The sequence below is a fragment of the Myripristis murdjan genome, chromosome 8 (assembly GCF_902150065.1).
Source record: "Myripristis murdjan chromosome 8, fMyrMur1.1, whole genome shotgun sequence".
NCBI lineage: Eukaryota > Metazoa > Chordata > Actinopteri > Holocentriformes > Holocentridae > Myripristis > Myripristis murdjan.
Window position 1 is genome coordinate 13,292,900 of NC_043987.1, and position 17,404 is coordinate 13,310,303.

At 41.4% G+C, this 17,404-nt stretch overlaps 3 protein-coding genes across 4 annotated transcripts; 1 reads left to right on the top strand and 2 right to left on the bottom strand.

Annotated features, from left to right (window-relative positions):
- Positions 1 to 55: 55 nt before the first annotated feature.
- Positions 56 to 5,581, bottom strand: wbp2nl (WBP2 N-terminal like). Its single transcript, XM_030058130.1, has 8 exons — positions 5,443 to 5,581; positions 3,854 to 3,962; positions 3,527 to 3,665; positions 3,189 to 3,281; positions 2,746 to 2,940; positions 2,191 to 2,301; positions 1,584 to 1,660; positions 56 to 1,481 (listed from the first exon to the last, which is right to left on the bottom strand). Exons 1-8 carry the CDS (start codon positions 5,499 to 5,501, stop codon positions 1,425 to 1,427), a joined length of 840 nt encoding a protein of 279 aa, XP_029913990.1. The 5' UTR covers positions 5,502 to 5,581; the 3' UTR covers positions 56 to 1,424.
- Positions 5,582 to 7,428: 1,847 nt separating this feature from the next.
- Positions 7,429 to 12,166, top strand: LOC115364486 (zona pellucida sperm-binding protein 4-like). 2 transcript variants are annotated; one of them, XM_030059075.1, is made up of 12 exons: positions 7,429 to 7,766; positions 7,912 to 8,033; positions 8,490 to 8,610; positions 8,822 to 8,956; positions 9,157 to 9,329; positions 9,637 to 9,716; positions 9,917 to 10,050; positions 10,254 to 10,437; positions 11,132 to 11,276; positions 11,414 to 11,483; positions 11,585 to 11,719; positions 11,927 to 12,166. In XM_030059075.1, the coding sequence occupies exons 1-12, from the start codon at positions 7,565 to 7,567 to the stop codon at positions 12,067 to 12,069; spliced, it is 1,644 nt and encodes a 547-aa protein (XP_029914935.1). In that variant the 5' UTR covers positions 7,429 to 7,564; the 3' UTR covers positions 12,070 to 12,166. The 2 variants fall into 2 exon arrangements, with proteins under 2 accessions (XP_029914935.1, XP_029914937.1); XM_030059077.1 differs by having other exon boundaries at positions 7,431 to 7,766; positions 8,825 to 8,956; positions 11,927 to 12,157.
- Positions 12,167 to 12,611: 445 nt separating this feature from the next.
- rrp7a (ribosomal RNA processing 7 homolog A) lies at positions 12,612 to 17,320 on the bottom strand. Its single transcript, XM_030059078.1, has 7 exons — positions 17,209 to 17,320; positions 16,114 to 16,256; positions 14,646 to 14,771; positions 14,410 to 14,533; positions 13,524 to 13,621; positions 13,228 to 13,435; positions 12,612 to 12,813 (listed from the first exon to the last, which is right to left on the bottom strand). The coding sequence occupies exons 1-7, from the start codon at positions 17,270 to 17,272 to the stop codon at positions 12,728 to 12,730; spliced, it is 849 nt and encodes a 282-aa protein (XP_029914938.1). The 5' UTR covers positions 17,273 to 17,320; the 3' UTR covers positions 12,612 to 12,727.
- Positions 17,321 to 17,404: the final 84 nt, after the last annotated feature.

The following is a 17,404-nucleotide window of genomic DNA, read 5'->3' on the forward strand; positions in this document are numbered from 1 at the left end:
AACTGTTTATTTTCAGGCACTGTAAAATGCCGTTAGATGGTATCAGTCAAAATGATTACAAAAAGCGAAAACCAATCGGTCTTTATTTATATAGACATCATAACTTTTAATTGATATAGACGGAATCCAATATTAGGAATAGGAATTGCAAACAAGATATTAATATACAGACATCTGACTAATTCAAGCAAACTAAAACCCAAACCCAGCAATCCTCTGTCCAATGAAACAAGTGCAAAAAGGTCTCAAATCGATGCACACAGAGGGATGCAATTATACGGTCCGTTAGTCACCTCACCCCGGTTTAATCAGGAATAAATGGCTTGCGTTCAGAAGGTACTACTGCAGGCAAAACACTGATGGGCCTTGATATAACGGTGTGGCCTTGTAACCTCATACTGGTGTAATTACAGAGAGGAGACTTCTGGTTTCGGCTTGGCTTTGCATACATAAATACAATAGAAGCTAGGGCTGAGGGCACAGGGTTATTCAGGTAACCACAGCTTCCCTGTCACCCACAAGCTTGTTAGATGATACTGAAATATTGCACATAGACTTATTGGTATGTAAGAAATCTGATCCCCTTTCTCAAACATCATGCTATATCTCTATTATGGATTATGCGGCAGATTGTGAGATCTGGGATACATTGTGATTCAAATGATGGTCACAAAAATGTTGCATTTGCTCGGTGAGCCAATGTAGCTGAAATGATATAGTGTTACCAAACACAATTCAACCCATTTCTGGTATCTGGAATCATAATTAATGTCTAGGTCTTTAAAAAGCAGTAAATTATATGAAACACAGACAATACTTGTATGTATATTGTATGTATAATGTAGCAAAACTGGAAAAATACTTTACACTGCTGGTTATGGTAGAATTTGCTCATTAGTAAGTGTGAGAACTGCAATCAGTAAAATCGCTACAAAATGTTTTGGTAATAAACTTCTGTCTTTAAAAATATGTTTCCCATACTGCCTTTTTCATTTCAGCTCTTTCAAACAGGCAGGGTTAAGTTGCCATATCCTAACTATTGGGAAACTGCAAATTCAAACAGACAGAAAAAAATTATCCAACCATTAAGAATGCTATCTCTAACGAGTGTCAAAAAGTCATAAAACAGCACAGTTGGCAATAGAGTTTAAAATGACCTCAAAGAAAACAGAAAAACAAACTAGGATTTAAAAGGTCCGATTGTTTTCTAACACATTCCAGTATCAGAAATATCATTAATTCACTTGTGAACTGTCATCGACATCCTGGAGCCCTTCTTCAATTACAAATCTTTTTCTTTTCTGTACTCTACAATCATGTAGTTATAAGAAAATAATCATATCCAACAGGATTACTTCTTGCTTTAGAATATATTTCAGATAGAGAGGAGAGAGCAGGGTAATTAAAGTGATAGTGCTTGAGACTCAGTTGTTTTTCTTCTCAGGAGTGTTTGGGTAAGGTGCATAAGGAGGAGGCTGCTCCTGCATGGGAATAAAAAGAAACACATTGTGTAAACACCGACAAAACACAACTCATATGTTGCATCCAGTCATTTCAGAGAGAGCGCAGGCATGGTGGCTCACCATGGGCATGTAGACGTTGTGTGGATTGTTGGGATTGTAATAAGCGCTGCCTGCTGCTTCTGCTGCCTTGGAGTTACCTGAGCATGAAACAGAGAGAGACAGACGGTGATGAAGGATAAACATATTTAGGAACAGACGCTACATCTTGAAATACTGTAAGGAGAGTTGATGTGAGGAGTATTAGTCATATGGAACACAAAAACAGACTGCCTGGGATCCTCAAGACAAAATATACTGGCACACAATGAAGGGGCATGGAGGCAAACTTCATGCTCCTGCTCGTCCCAAAATAGAGCCGTACAAAACTGACATTTCAGCACAGTGGACCAAGCTGACCCCATCTGCACGATAACAATGTTTTCACCAAAATCCAGAGGTGGTACAAATGGGTATGGAGAGGGAGAGGAAGAGTGGGGGATTGTTTATCCTTTCTAATTTTGATGTGTAGTGGATGAGACATTAGCACCCCTTTTTTCAGTGGCGTGCTTCGATGTGATTCACTTTGAGGTGGACTGATCAGATCTGACAGGTGCAGTGACACAGACATACAGAGAGAAAAACAGAGGGAGAGAGAGAGAGAGAGAGAGAGAGAGAGAGAGAAACAGACCTGGAGGGGGTGGTGGTGCAGTCCAGTTCTGGGGGGGTGCGGCCCAATTTTGGGGTGGCCCAGGGTACGGAGGAGGTGGGGCCATGTAGGCAGGAGCAGATGGGTACACTCCTGGAACACGCAAGAAAGACAGAGCGAAAGAAAGCAAGAAAAGAGGGAGAGGGAGAGAGAGTTTCAAGGTCAAATGAGGTTCTAATCTGTGCGGGCCATTAGTTACACAGCAAAAACAAAAGGCAAAATATACAGATGGAGGACAGAGGAAGAGAGATCCATCATTATCTTCACCTCAAGTAACAAATTTTACTTAGGTAAGAACAGGAGACTTAACAAATATAATGTGTGTGCTCATAATGTTGCACATGAAGTAAAACAATACAACAGAAAATGATTAAAGCAAAAAAAAAAAAAAAAAGTCTGCAGGCAATGTTTTTTGCCTTTCTCTACACGACAGAATGTTACTGTTTCACCAACTCTAAAACACAACACTTCTGTTGTTGATGTCTTTATTGAAATCCTACATAGAAATGTAATAATCCGATCTACTGAATTTTGTACCTGCGGCGGCTGTTGGATAGGGGTAGCCCATGTTCGCAGCGGGAGGTGGAGGACCCTGGTAAAATCCATTCTGCTGAGGGGGGGGTGCATATGGATAGTTTTGAGGAGCAGGTGGCGGGCCATAGCCATTCATCATTCCAGGGGAAGGATAGCCAAAAGAGGCAGCGCCGTTCTGGGCAGGAGCAGCACGGGATGCTGAGACAAGGCAAAACAAAATGGTCCATCACGACAGACACAATGGATTTTTCTGAAGCTTTACAATGCCTACTATCATTAATATGAATGTAAAATCATAAAGAAGCATAATTTTGTTTCTATATTTGACCACAGTTTGGTAAAACATGAATCGGTCGGTAAGTTGAATATAAAGGACTGTATATTCAAAGGTATACGTATCATAACAAAATGTGAGGCATGATGGGTAAGGGAACAAACAGGCTAACCATTTGTGGCCAGTTTGAAAAGATGCTGTCCCAGCTCTATCGCGCCCCCACTGGTGAAGGACATCTTGAAGTTAGCCTGGCCCTCCCAGCCACCTAAGGAGACACAAGATGATATATCAACACTTTGACTCAATTCAGAGCAGCCTCGGAAAACTATACCCTTGTCTGTTACACTGTGAACTTTTGAGCAGATATGGTTGGTATTTGTTCTGAATAAGATAGCCAACCTGCCTGATATTCAGTCTTTTAACATGTCCAGTGCCTGGCATCTGCTGAACACTGGACTATCCAAGTAAATTGTGTAAACAAAACAAAATCAGAAACAAAAGGCTGCGTACCACCAGGCTCAGCTGACACTGTCCCTTTTATGTAGTTGGCTGCAAAGACTGGCTGCTCAATGCTGCAGCCTTTCATCAAATAGTAGGGGAACATGGCAGACCCCAGGCAGTCCTTGATGTTACTGGACACAAACAGCAACTGAACCAGACAATGAGGGAAAAAAGAGAGACACACACGCACACATGAATGGCAGGAAGAGGTAAGAAAATGCATGTGGGGAAGAGTTACCAAAGAATTCATGAAAATATAAAACTGTCAACTTTCCAGGCAAGAAGACGCCAGAAGCAGAGCAGAGTTAAAACCATTTGCAACAGATTAGGCTGTACCCTGTATGGTGTGAGGAAAACCGTGCCCTTCTTGGTCCCCTTCAGTAGGTCTGTCTTGCAGGTGACATCACTGAATGACAGCTCCACATTCTTGCACTCCCTCAAGACACTAGGAAAGGGAGAAGCAAGTCAAATTAGCATAATAGTGAAATTAAGCTAAGCAAACATGACATATACGGAGACAGGAGAGCTCTGCAGAGGGTCATAAAAACAGCTCGAAAAAATCATTGGTTGCCCCTTGCCCTCCCTGGAAGACATCTCCAGCTCACAGTGCCTCTGCAGAGCCAGGAAAATCATTAGAGGCCACTCTCACCCTGGACGCCACCTGTTCAACCTGCTGCCCTCTGGTAGGCGCTACAGGCTTAAGAACAGTTTCTTCCTGTGGGCCATCAGAACTCCAGCAATACATATACACTATACAGTATGTCTGCTGAGACACTTTTACCGCTTTTAATTCACAACATTTTAAATAGTATATATGACATTTTCCAGTGCAATACACAATGTTTTTAAATGCAATATTCAGTCTTTTTTATAGTAATTATTTTAGTTTCATATTAACTGGAGGTGTGCTTGTTGACTGTCTTTAATAGCCTTACTAACTGCACTAATCAGGAGTAGCACTACTAATTTCATTGTACTTGACAGTAAAGGCTGTCTATTCTATATGTGTGTGTGTGTCAAATGTATTATACAACCTGAGGCGTGTTCCAGAGGAGTGTTTAATTAACAAACTCTAACACAAACCTTGAACTCAGGGTACATTGAAACAGACATAGCTTATTGTGTGTGTGTGTGTGTGTGTGTCTATATATAGGTTATGTATAGATATGGGGAGTGGGTGGTAAATGCAATAAAGTACAGAGGATTAGTCCAACTTGTGTGGCTGACGCTTTTGTTTCAGACAGAGAGGATCAGACAGCGAAGATAACGGGAGAGAGTGAGGGTGGACTATATTAATATGCAAAAGGAACAAACAAAATAATAAGTGAGCCTGATCAACGTATCGATCAGGCTCGATACGTTTTCTAACCAAAACTCGAGGTTGCCTCAAGCGTCATAGCTCAGGTTACCATGGCAACTGACCTACAGTCCATCTAAATCTCACGTCTTAGAAAGCTGATTCCCTTATCTACGGGTTAACCTCAGTTTAGTTAGTAAACTGGCTTTCTAAAATCCCCTGTAACCCAGTTTACCTCAACATCGATTGCATTATTCCAAATGTCAACATCCTGGAAACCAAGTCTGTCGTTACTTCCTGTTTTGATAGTCACCTACGCTACAAGTGCAATATGTTTTTAGAGTACATTATAGGCGCATATAGTTAGGTAGCCGCTATTTGGTCAGAATTGACATTTCGCTAGCCTCCGTGTGGAACAATATGTCAAATGCCGATGTGCCTCGACATGACGTGCGCAGCTAACGCTAGCGACGGCTCAGCTGTGTTATGCTAATGCTAAGCAGGCCAGCTAAAGGTAGCTATCGGCTAGCTCACGTTGACTGCGCAGGGCGAAGTGGTAAACAAGCCGAGAGGACACAGCCGACTGGCTAGCTCATATAACAAGAGCGGCACTGTGCCTGTCACATACCTTTCTCCGTTGTTCACCAAGACGCCGCCGTTCTGTGAATGATTCCGGTTGAGGGCCATGTTTACCTGGCGTCCGCTCGCGCTGCCCTGAGCTCTGGTCTGACGAGCCGAAGGGGAAGCCCCGCAAACGTCAGCGCGCGACGTCACGGGCCACGTTATTGACGTCTCGTGATCTGCAGTGCTTGCGCCCAACATGCAATCTAGTCTCTGATCATTGATCATTGTATGTAAACTGAGCCAATCAGTCAAGTCAGATAGTTTTAGTCAATAAAAGGCTTTATTTATATAACACTTTTAACCCCCCCTTTTATCTTTGGGGTCAGTTTGACCCCAATCAATGTTTAATATTTCTAAATACATCATTATCATTGTCTTTCTGCTTCATATTCAGTGGCTTTTCCTAATTTAATGGGGACCACTGGGTAAACATAAAATTAACATGGTGATATGTTTTCCGTGTCATGTACCCATTTTATAAGGATCTGTGTTACTTTGGGATCAATATGAGCCCAGGCTGTTTCAGCTGTATAAAACAAGAAAGATCAGCATTTTACACACATTAGCTGTTTTGGATGACACTGAGGAACTATAACATGACATTTATAATCTTGAAAAAAAAAAAAACTTCCCTCTGCTTTTGGGCATCTAATACAACCACACCTGTAGTAGTAGAACTTTGATGGGGGGTATTTAAGTAGTCAGCAAGAGTTACATTAAATTACATGGCACATAAACTAATAATTTTCTGGAGGTTTAAATTTCAACTATAGAGAGCTGTACAGAAAGGCCAAACAAGGCAATATCAAATTAAGGCAGTAGGGAAAAAAAGAAAATATAAATTAACTCAACAGCTACAAGAATAAAAGCAATAATGAATAAACACATAAAATAAAAAAGAGGATTTTTCCATAGTCTGTTAAAGTTATAACCAGATAGTGCATAAAAGGATTAGGGCCACATGCACGCAAATAAATAAATAAATAAATAAATAAATAAATAAATAACGAGCTCTTAAATTAATCTCAGAATGCTGAGAGAAGTCTGAATGCAGAGAATAAAATCAGAATTCAGACCCCTGGCCCTGGGGGGAAAAAAGTTTTGCAGAATGATAACTAATTTTCTTATAGTTTGCATCTCAGAATTCAGACCTTTTTCCTCATTTGTTTTCTGTACTGATGTCATTATTAGGCGTTTTGTTAAATGCTCCAGTAATATCCTGTGGGACACCGGGAGCCACTCATGATCGCATAAAAATGCATTTTGTCCAGCCAGAATGTATGTCATGGAAAAAAGAAAAAAAGAAAAAAAAAAACTTCTAATCCTCATTTCATTAAAAGTTTCATGTGACAAATTCATAAGATGGAGCAAGTGAAATGTTAGTTCACTTGGAATTCATAAGAGCAGGATTCAGCTGATAAATTATTCAGTATCATTAGCTCAAAACTGATGCCCATAAGAAATTAATGATGGTAATGGACTTCTAATGGCAAACAGAGGTCTGTTAGGCAGGATTGCATGATGCCTTAGCGTGCCATTAAATATGACAGAGGAACACATACTGGAGGTATAAGGCCAACGGTGAAGAATAAGGTTATATGGCTGCTTATGTAATAATTAGGTGGGTACAAGCATCGCCATAGGGATAACCAGAGAGGGGGAGGCTGGCTAGGCATAGGAGTTATGCAATGATTTCATTTAGTGGCTCCCTGGCGACAGAATGGGCTGGTCTGGAAAAGCACACATGTATTATTTAAACTTTGACCTTCTGATTATTTCCAGGCTTATTCTGTCCTACTTTTTCTAACCAACTTATGTGTTGATACATATTTTCCTTTACAAAAAAAAAAAAAAAAAAATCTTAAGTTGCAGAAGGGGAAAAATTCATGCATGACGATTGCAAATATTTCTAATTACATGGAACTAAATGAAGACGCACATGCCTTGTCATGATCTCAGCGGCTCCCCACACTCCCAGGTGAAGGTCGCAGCATGCGTCGACCTAATTAACACTAATTAATACAAGTCACGTGACGCCTGCGGGTGCGTCAGAAAACGTTGGAAGTAAGATTTGAGTGTTTCTCGTACCAAGACCCTATCAGTGAAATCATCCGAACTACAAGGAAATGAGTTATCATTCCGCAAAGCTCTGTTTGTTTTGTTTAATTGTTATGGTCATGTCCCGGTGCTGTCTGTGCTCCTCGTCTATCCGGAGGGGGCGAACACCTGAGCAGAGGGCACAGCACGCCCTGCCGAGGGTCACCTGCTCTACCCGGCGCATACGGGCTGTTTTTGGGCCACTGGTGCAAAGTGACTTCCATGTGAACGGTAAGAGCCTTTTTGTTTGATTTATTGCACCAAAAAGTCGCTGTAGGACAGTGTTTGTAAATCTCCCTTTAGGAAATACCCACATGCACTTCATCAAATCGATGCAATGATTTATTAAAGATATGGAAATAATTTGATTTCCCAGATGAGTCGGGGGCCAAGATCCCCGTGCCTCAGACGGAGGGCCCCTGCGGAGTGAGGAAGAGCACAGGCAACAACAGCGTCTCATTCTTCAGTAGATATGACAGCTGCTATGCCCGGGTTGAGGTAGGAATCATAACACAGTGAAAGCTTTAAAATAGGGCAAACAGTTGTGGTTAAGTGAACATGATGTTTATATAATTTTAATGTGTTTAGTTGACTGTTTAAGTGTTAAATATGGGAGAGAAATTGATTATTAGCCTTTATGGATTTACTCACAGTAGTTACTAATAGTCTCAGTTTCTTGCTTGTTGATAATGAAATATAAAAGATTATGCAACTGTTGTATAAATATATGCTATATACAGTATATTTGAGTATAAATACACTGTCAAAAAGTGAAGTGCATCGTCATCTAAAAATAACAGCATTTACAGGGTGAAATGATTCGATGTGAATCTAAATATAATGTGTGAAATGTTTAAACAGTGCATGTGTGTGTATGGCCTCCTGTGGTGTGAATTGTTCTGTGTTAATATGATGCAAGGCGTCCTAGAGTCCATGTTGTCCTTTGATCCTCAGGGCAGCATCGTGGTCGTGCCACTGATGGTCCAGCTGGCCGGAGAGGATCGGTGGTTCAGGGTGAACATCAGCTGTCCTGTGATAAAGAGACACAGCGAGAGGACCCACCTCATCCCCACATGTGAGTGGGTAGAGCTCACTGACATGATTTCGTGCTCATACCTCCATATTACTTTCCAGGAGGTGGCATATTCCTCCAGTGACATCCATGCATAAGTAATGTCTTGGCTTTGTCCCAGAGACAGAAAACCTATATTGATACATGAGAACTTTTGTTGCAGGATACAATTCAATTACCAATGTAGGACACTAAAAGCTCTGCTTTTTTCCAGCAGTACCTGGAAGATGTGACACCCCAAGAGCTCTGCGAGTGCATTGTGGCCCCCACAGCATTTCTCGTGATGCCTGCTACAAACTGAGATGCTGCTATGACACTCAGGATTTAACCTGCTACTACAGACTCAATGGTGAGATTGATATTTGTTATCTCCAAATCAGTGACAGATGGTGGATGTTTTTTTTTTTTTTTTTTTTTTAAGTAACAAAACATGGAAAATACCTATAGTGTATGGAGGTGATTTGAGATGTGTCAATAGATATGAGTGACAATTTCACCAGGCTTTGCCTTTGTCAGTGTTAAAATCTACATTCTTCATGCTTCTTCTAGCCTGCTCCTTGGACGGGCACTTTGTGTTTTCTGTCAAGACAACAGACGCAGAGCCGCCTCTCAATCCCAGAAGCCTCATAGTCAAGGATCAGCCACACTGTTCCCCTGTGATCACCACTGCAGACGTCGCTGTCTTCAAGATTGGTGTTACGGACTGTGGTGCGAAGATGAAGGTGATGCAAATGATGAAGCATTTCAGTCAAAAACAAAATATCAAGCATTTCAATTCGGGGTCGTCACACAACTGTTCATAATATTGGCTGAATGTCAGATAGGAAAAACAAATCAAAATTCATGTATTTTAGAATGAAATGGTATAGAGTGAGATGTTGTTTCACTACTCCTCAAATGAAATGCCATGCCTTTGACTTCATCAGAACTCCCCGGATGATTGTTTTCATACATTTTAATATCACTAAATAGTTTATCATATGCCTCAGGCTTGAATTTTGAAGCCTTTCTCCTCCGCCTTGCTTTTAGGTAGACGGTGATCTGATGAGCTATGTGGTGGAAGTGGAAGAGATGCAGCCTAAGACTGTGACCAAACGTTCTCCGTTCAGGTATCGTACTGCATCCTCTGCACATTACTGACGAGTTGTTACCATCTGACAAGCTGCATTATCATGGGTGGAAGTGTGCAGTGTCACCGGCCAAACGTAGAGTGGTTACCGATGTGACAAATACTTAATTTCAATATGTGTAAACAAGTGGTGAAATACACATTGATTTCATGCAACAAACTGAAGCTGGGTTTTTGTAGTCTCCAGGTCCAGTGTGAGTATGAGGCCGCAGATGTAAAGCGTGCAGCAGACCTGCGGTCCTTACATGGAGCCACCAACCCACCACCTGTGACTGCACTGGGTACTATCAGAGTGCAGATGAGAATAGCCACAGGTACTAAAATGTAGTGCAATATGGAATTTATTCATGTAAATGCCCAAGAACAAGTGTGATGTAACTGATACTGAAGACTAGTTAAGGTTTTTATTTACATGTCTGCTATCATTTTGCCTATCTGGAACATCATAGCTAAAATATTTTGGTGTCACGTCTTGGTGACAAAAAACCCAACTATTTCTGATCTTCTGTTTTTTCAGATTCATCCTTCACTTCCTTCTTTCCTGAGAACCGGCTTCCGCTGACATTCCCTTTGCGTAAAGCTATATATGTGGAGGTTGCCATTGCACAGCCCTCCCCTGACCCCACCCTTTCCCTGCGTGTGCAGGACTGCTTTGCTTACCCTGTGTCCAGACACTCTGTGTGGACACTCATGTTTGCTGGGTGAGATGTAAGGACGCACCGTAGCAACCAGAGATAACTCTACAGTTAAGACAAAAAATGTGCACAGGTCACCAAGCAGCTGTCAGATTAGTCCTTGCCATTAGAGAATGGAAGTCAGAGTTTGTCAAAAGTGTAATAAACATGACTTTTACTGACCTAAAGCAAAAAAAATAATGGGTATCTGGTACATGTGCATGTTCACTGGGTTGTTGGTCAGTTGCTGAAATTCCAGGTTTTCACTCTACTTTCTGGCCTGCACTCAGTTGATGAAATAAAACACTCCCCGCCCACTGGAATTTCAAAGAGACTTTTGGTTGTGTCACTTTTTAAGCTAGAAAATATAGCAAAGTAACATTATTGCTACTATTGTATTGTGCATTGTAATGTATTTCCTCTTCACTAGTTGTTTCAGATCGTTCTCACAGTTAGCTGGCATACTTGTCTCTGTTGTGAGAATGTGGCTTTATTATTTGGGTCAGTTACAGGCCACTAATTTAAAGGCTGTGCTGAAGACGATGTTGTTACAGTTCATTAATTCATATTCATTTATTGTCCCTTTAATTGACGTCAAGGATGTGATGTACTCATTGTAGTTTTAAATTTTGTGTCAAGGCTTTTCTGATGTCGTCTTGTTGATTTAATGGGTCTTACCACTGAATGGCTAATATGGCTTTGCACTTTTTGACCCTGACAGATGTCCCAACCCTCTGGATATAATGAGAAGTTCCGTCCCTGTGGACAGGCAGGGGAAGACCACTGCCCACTCCCAGGTCAGGAGGTTTGATGTCAAGACATTCGCCTTCTTGCACCCCAATACTGGCCTCCCCAGCGTGGAGGAGGTAAGATCACACAATCAAGTTTCAGCAATCGAGAAAACTGCAGTATTGTATGTACAGGATTATAAGTACAACACATTCAACTTAGTTTAATGTGCATATTTGCTTTTAGAATTGAACTGTTCAGTCTCTCATTGTAGATGTACTTCTACTGTTGGGTGGAAATCTGCACGGCGGATGTTGAGTGTGCACAGCATTGCTCCCTTTACTGTAAGTGTATTGTGTCCTCTTGTTTTACGTTCAAGGCTGTTACATGTGCAATGGTTTTGAAATCCAGCAATGCTGCGCAACTTTTCCCCTTCCTCCTACAGCACCCGAGGGTGAGAGGGAGAGGAGAGAGGCCTTGTCTGGGTCCAGCCAGATCCAGCTGGTCTCCTTAGGACCTCTGCTGCTGGGACAGAGCAGCACCGAACTGGAGGAGAATCCATGTGTCAAACAGAATACAAGTAAGCGCCTGATCATGATGGTGTTCTCCTAGCCTGACCCTAAAATATACATCCGAGCCAATCAGTAAGAGCAACAGCAAATCATTTTTCATTATCAGGATGTGTACAGGGTGTAATCAGAAAAGCGTCTCATAGAATTAAACTATATTGTCCAAAAATAAAGGGACAGGCTTTTTTTAAAAAAAATTATTTTTTTCTGTTTCTCAGTGTTTCAAGCGACGCTCTACTCTCTCTCGGTTGTTGGAGCCGCCTTGTTGGTGATCTTGCTGTTCATAGTTGGCTCAAACATCAGACGGCGTCAGACAGCGGCAGAGCATGCTTGTAACACACCACCTGAACCACCACAATAAAGTCTTTCACCTACAGTAATTTGTACTCAAATTTCTTACCATGCTGTATCATTTCAGGACTGAGCTGTGACTTTGTAATGCCATGTCATGTAACTTAAAATACACGAAACAAGACTGGAAGTCATGTCATGTTGGATCATCATGTAAAGGCTTTATGATCCTCCTGACGGACCCATCAAACATTATGACACTGAACAGACCTTGATATCACAGCATGTTGACAAGCTGGGTAAATACAGGGCCAAAAAGTTGATCTAATGTCCACTGTAAGGTGCTACTTGTATTGTTTTGGAAAATCAGCATAAATATCTATCAGTTACAGTTTGAGGGCTAGTCTAAGTTTTTACCATGCCGTGATAGTGTGAAATGGTTTTGCTTGATGTTACACTTGACCACCTCCTGCATGTCGCCATCTGTCGAATGTTTACTGGGATTTCATCATTTCCTGTTGCCAGCAGCAGGAATTTCACATACAACGTAACGCTCTTCATCTTTAGAGGCACTCATTGCTCAAGTGATGGTGATTTAATAATCCAGAAAAATAAAAATCAAAAGAATACTTTTATTTAGGCAAAATGTTTAGAAATGTTTATCCTATAGCTAACAAAAACATGGAAAGTAGTCATGAGGGGAATGAAGAAGAGTCCCGGCTGTTGATTCAATAAGGTCTGAACTTCCTTTGTGCTCTCAGCAAAGCGATTTTCTGTTTGTCCTCCTCAAACTTTTTCCTTAGTTGAGCAATGTCTGAAAGAGAGAAAAACATACAGATAATAGGTTTAGCCATAACTGAAATATTCAAAGCTCTGGTGGCAATACTGTAAATTGAGGTAAAATTTAAGATGTCTTCTCTATCTCCGTCACGAAAGTAAAATCAGAGCAAATCTGAGCTTCCAGGCATTTTAATTGCATGGCCATGATTTTAAGATAGATGCAACTGGAAACTGAAAGTAATATATAATTGAAAGGGCAATGAGAAAAAAACCTTCTCTTATTGAAAAAAGGTAAAAGGTCTGTACAGATTCTAAGCGCACTGACATTCCTCCTCTGAGCCAAACTGCAACACAAAGTCGATCTTAAACAGTAACACTTTTTTAATACAGTCAGCAAAAGTGTTGACCACTTCCATTGTTTCACTGAAATGAATCTCTGGCAACTTACGTTCTTTCTGTGTGTTTTTGTGCTGCCAGGTGTAAAAGTTCATGAGCTCCTTCCTCTTCTTCTTCACAATTTCCTTCTGTAGGGTCCTCTGGTTGGCTGCTTCGCTGTGGGGGCGGGCCTTAGCACCCTTATTTCCTCTTGTGACTTTCACCCAACCCTCCTCATCCTCCTGTTGCTCCTCAGCTTCCCTCTTCTGTCGTTCCACTTCCTGTCACAAAACAAGACAAAAATCCAGTTTGAGTCTCAGGAACAGGATAAGTTGTGTGGCACTGGAACAAGAGTCACAAATTTCTCACCTCCTCTTTCCTCTTGTCGTAGTCTTGCATGAAGGAGTCAACTGTCTGCTGCAGTTTGTCCGGCTGAATAAACGACTCTCTGTACTGCTGAATCCATTCTGGTAGAAGAAATCAAGAAACCGTCAGGGTCAGAATGTGTAAACTGCTGGAGGCAAAAAACATTGGTTTTGTAAAACCTCATATTATGATGTATACAAAATTTCTAGATACAGATGTCTTATTTTTTATTACACTTAGTATTTGCAAAGGTTTTCATATATGCCTAGTATTCAGCTATTTTGTTATTTATTATGTTTATTTGTCTAGAGGTATAATTCTCCTGTAGTCTTGACGGCTATATTTTGTGAATTACTTTTCAGAATCAGAAATACTTGACCCCTGAGGGCAAATTGTGTCAGTTGCAGTTGCTCGAATTCGAAAGGAAAAAATACATGAGCATGTGTGAAATTAGGAAAAAGGAAAAGAAAACAAATGATTACAGAAACATGTACAAGCAACTCTATCTGTAATTTGATTCTGTTTGATCTGTTTAAAAGTGCAAATCTGAAAAGACCTTTCACTGAAATTCAATTCAATGACTGACTCCATTATAAGGATAAACACTACAAGGGTAAATACTGCGTTATCACAGCCAAAAACAGTGAAAAATCCTGTATGAATAGGACTTCAGTCAACTTGGAGAAGCTTTTGCACCAGTATTGATCAGAAAAGTGAATGCTGTCTGTCTTTACATTGACTAATAAAATCAAAGCATGATGGATCGGTCACTCATCACAGATTGCTCTCTAAACTTCAGTCCCAAACCTCTGGATTAACACGACAAGATCTAATATCTTGTTTGATGGTTCAGTCACTGATCGGTGGGCAGGCTCAGATCTTCACTCACTCTGTACACCCGTGCTCACTGGGTGCTGCCCCGCTGAGACCACCAAAGGGACATCGAGTGGGTGGGACTTGGCCGCACTGACACTGGAGGAGTTTTGAAAGATGACGTAGCCCACTTTGAAACCCTGCCGCGGAGGACAGAGGGGCACACAGTCAGTCACTCTGCTCTGAAATATAACAAGTGGCAGAAATGTTTGCTGTAAAAGTGGAGAAAACTCAGAAGCAAGGCAGGCCCACCTTTTTTTCAGCCGGTTTGAAGAATGTGGCCAACTTGGGTCCCGAGTGCTGAAAGGCACCTGGGTGGTCTCGCAACTCCACGGACTGAACAGCGCCAAACTGGGAGAATAACTCCTTCACAACGGCCTGAAACAGAGATGGGAAATAACATCTGCATGACAGCATCCCACACTCAAAACAAAGTGCACTACCTCGCACGGCTGAGTAATACACCAATTACTATATCAATATCATGAAATGAGACTGTTGTAATACGCGGTGTTTTTTCCCCCTTTTAATTTTACAGACTGGACATCTGGGCATGAACAAATAAATGCAGCTTTTGTTTTTTCAACTTTCTGCTTCATCTGCTAAGGAGTTCAAGTATGACCTTCCTGCATCCCACAGCCCCTCTAGTCCCAGATCAATAAGGCGGCACTTCTTTCAGAAAACTCTTCCATCCAGCTACGCATAATAATAATAATAATAATAATAATAATAATACATGCCATTTATATAGCGCTTTTCAGGATACAGAAAAGAAAAAAAAAAACAAATGGTAAAACAGGTTAGCAGCAAGACAACCCAATGTTGCAAACCTCATCCACCCCACAGATAACCCAACTATTGTGTCTCCTACTGATATATATCATAATAAAGTATCATAATAATAAAATAAATCTTGTATTTCCCAGGTTTTAAAAGCTGTATCACAGTAAAGGGATGTATTTTTTATTGTTATTATTGGACTATACTGTTCCAGTATTTGCCTCTAGCTTCTTCTGCTGCTTGGTCATCGCATCCACATTAATGATGACTGACAGGCAAAATACCTGATAAAAGCACCAATAATCATCCTTACAGTATCAAGATATTCAATATCATGACCAATCAGCCAGCCCTACTACACAGTCTGTGTCTCCTCAATGAGACTGTCATGAAAGAAAATAATACATATCTTCAATCACTGACTGATTGAATGAAAACAGTCATATGAGTGTGGACATTAAAGGCGTAGGACTGAGTTAATCCTCCTTTTATCTTTGGGGTCGATTCAACCCCATTCAATGTTTAATGCCACTAAATACATGATTTTTTTTTTTCTTCAAATTTCATGACTTTTCCTGATTCATTTCCAAACATTGGTACACATCAGTGTTTCTATGGGGCCAATTTGTTTTTGCTGAAAAAAAAAAAAAAAAAAAAAAAAACACACATTTACACACATTTCTTTTGGATGACACAGAGGGACTGTAACATTTCAAATCGCCTGTGCTTCAGGGCCCTCGCCTAACATCACCACTACGGTCCAGTTCATCAGACATCTGGGAGGGAGAAACTTGACTCCCACAAAAACTTTGATGGACAGGGAGGGGAGAACTTGGACAATAAGTTTCATCATAATCCTTTGGTGGAGGTTTAACTGGGGTCAAGTTGAGCCCGACTGATGAAAATGTCAGAAAATGTGAAGTTAACAGACTGAACTCACCTCTGAGCAATACGGAGGGATGTTGAGGACGAACAGCGTCCTGTCCATGGGTCTGTGGGAGCTCCTCTCTGCCCGCACTTTGTGCTCCTTCACACACAACTTGTGCTGTGCGGGACTGTCGGGGCTAAACTGCAGAGACAGCACTACAGACAGAGACAGAGAGGCGGGGCGTCACTCCGCAGCTGGAGCTACAGACACAGCTACAGACAGAGCTACAGCTACAAACACAGCTACAGACAGAGCTACAGCTACAAACACAGCTACAGACAGAGACAGAGAGGCAGGGTGTCACTCAGCAGCTGGAGCTACAGCTACAGAGCTACAGACACAGCTACACACAGATACAGAGCTATAGACAGAGCTACAGACAGCTACAGAGCTACAGACACAGCTACACACAGATACAGAGCTATAGACAGAGCTACAGACAGATACAGAGCTACAGACACAGCTACACAGATACAGAGCTATAGACAGAGCTACAGACAGATACAGAGCTACAGACACAACTACACACAGATACAGAGCTACAGACACAGCTACACACAGATACAGAGCTACAGACAGATACAGAGTTACAGACACAACTACACACAGATACAGAGCTATAGACAGAGCTACAGACAGATACAGAGTTACAGACACAACTACACACAGATACAGAGCTAGAGACAGATACAGAGTTACAGACACAACTACACACAGATACAGAGCTATAGACAGAGCTACAGACAGATACAGAGTTACAGACAGAGCTACAGAGCTACAGACAGAGCCACAGACACAGCTACACACAGATACAGAGCTACACACAGAGCTACACACAGATACAGAGCTACAGACACAGCTACACACAGATACAGAGCTACAGACACAGCTACAGACACAACTACACACAGATACAGAGCTACAGACACAGCTACAGCTACAGACAGAGCTACCGACATAGTAAACTCGTGTCTTCACACCTGGGGCTCAGGATGACGCTGCGGTCAACGTCAAGCAAAAACTACCGCACAAGTTATGTCTGTCCTGTGAAAGGTCAACATGTTGGTAAGCTGTAGATATAAATGATGCTGTTGAGCGTTCCCATACCTGTAAAACCTCCTGGAATAACACAAGTCTGGCCGCTGGCATGTTTCTTCTTAGACGGCGCCATCTTGTTGTGAACTTTCACACCGGAAGCAGAAACAAACACGCAGGGAGAAAAAAATGCGTGGCTTCGCTCTCACTGAATTCATTTAGGTCAAATTTACCTGTTTTTGATCATTTTTTATCATCATATTTGACA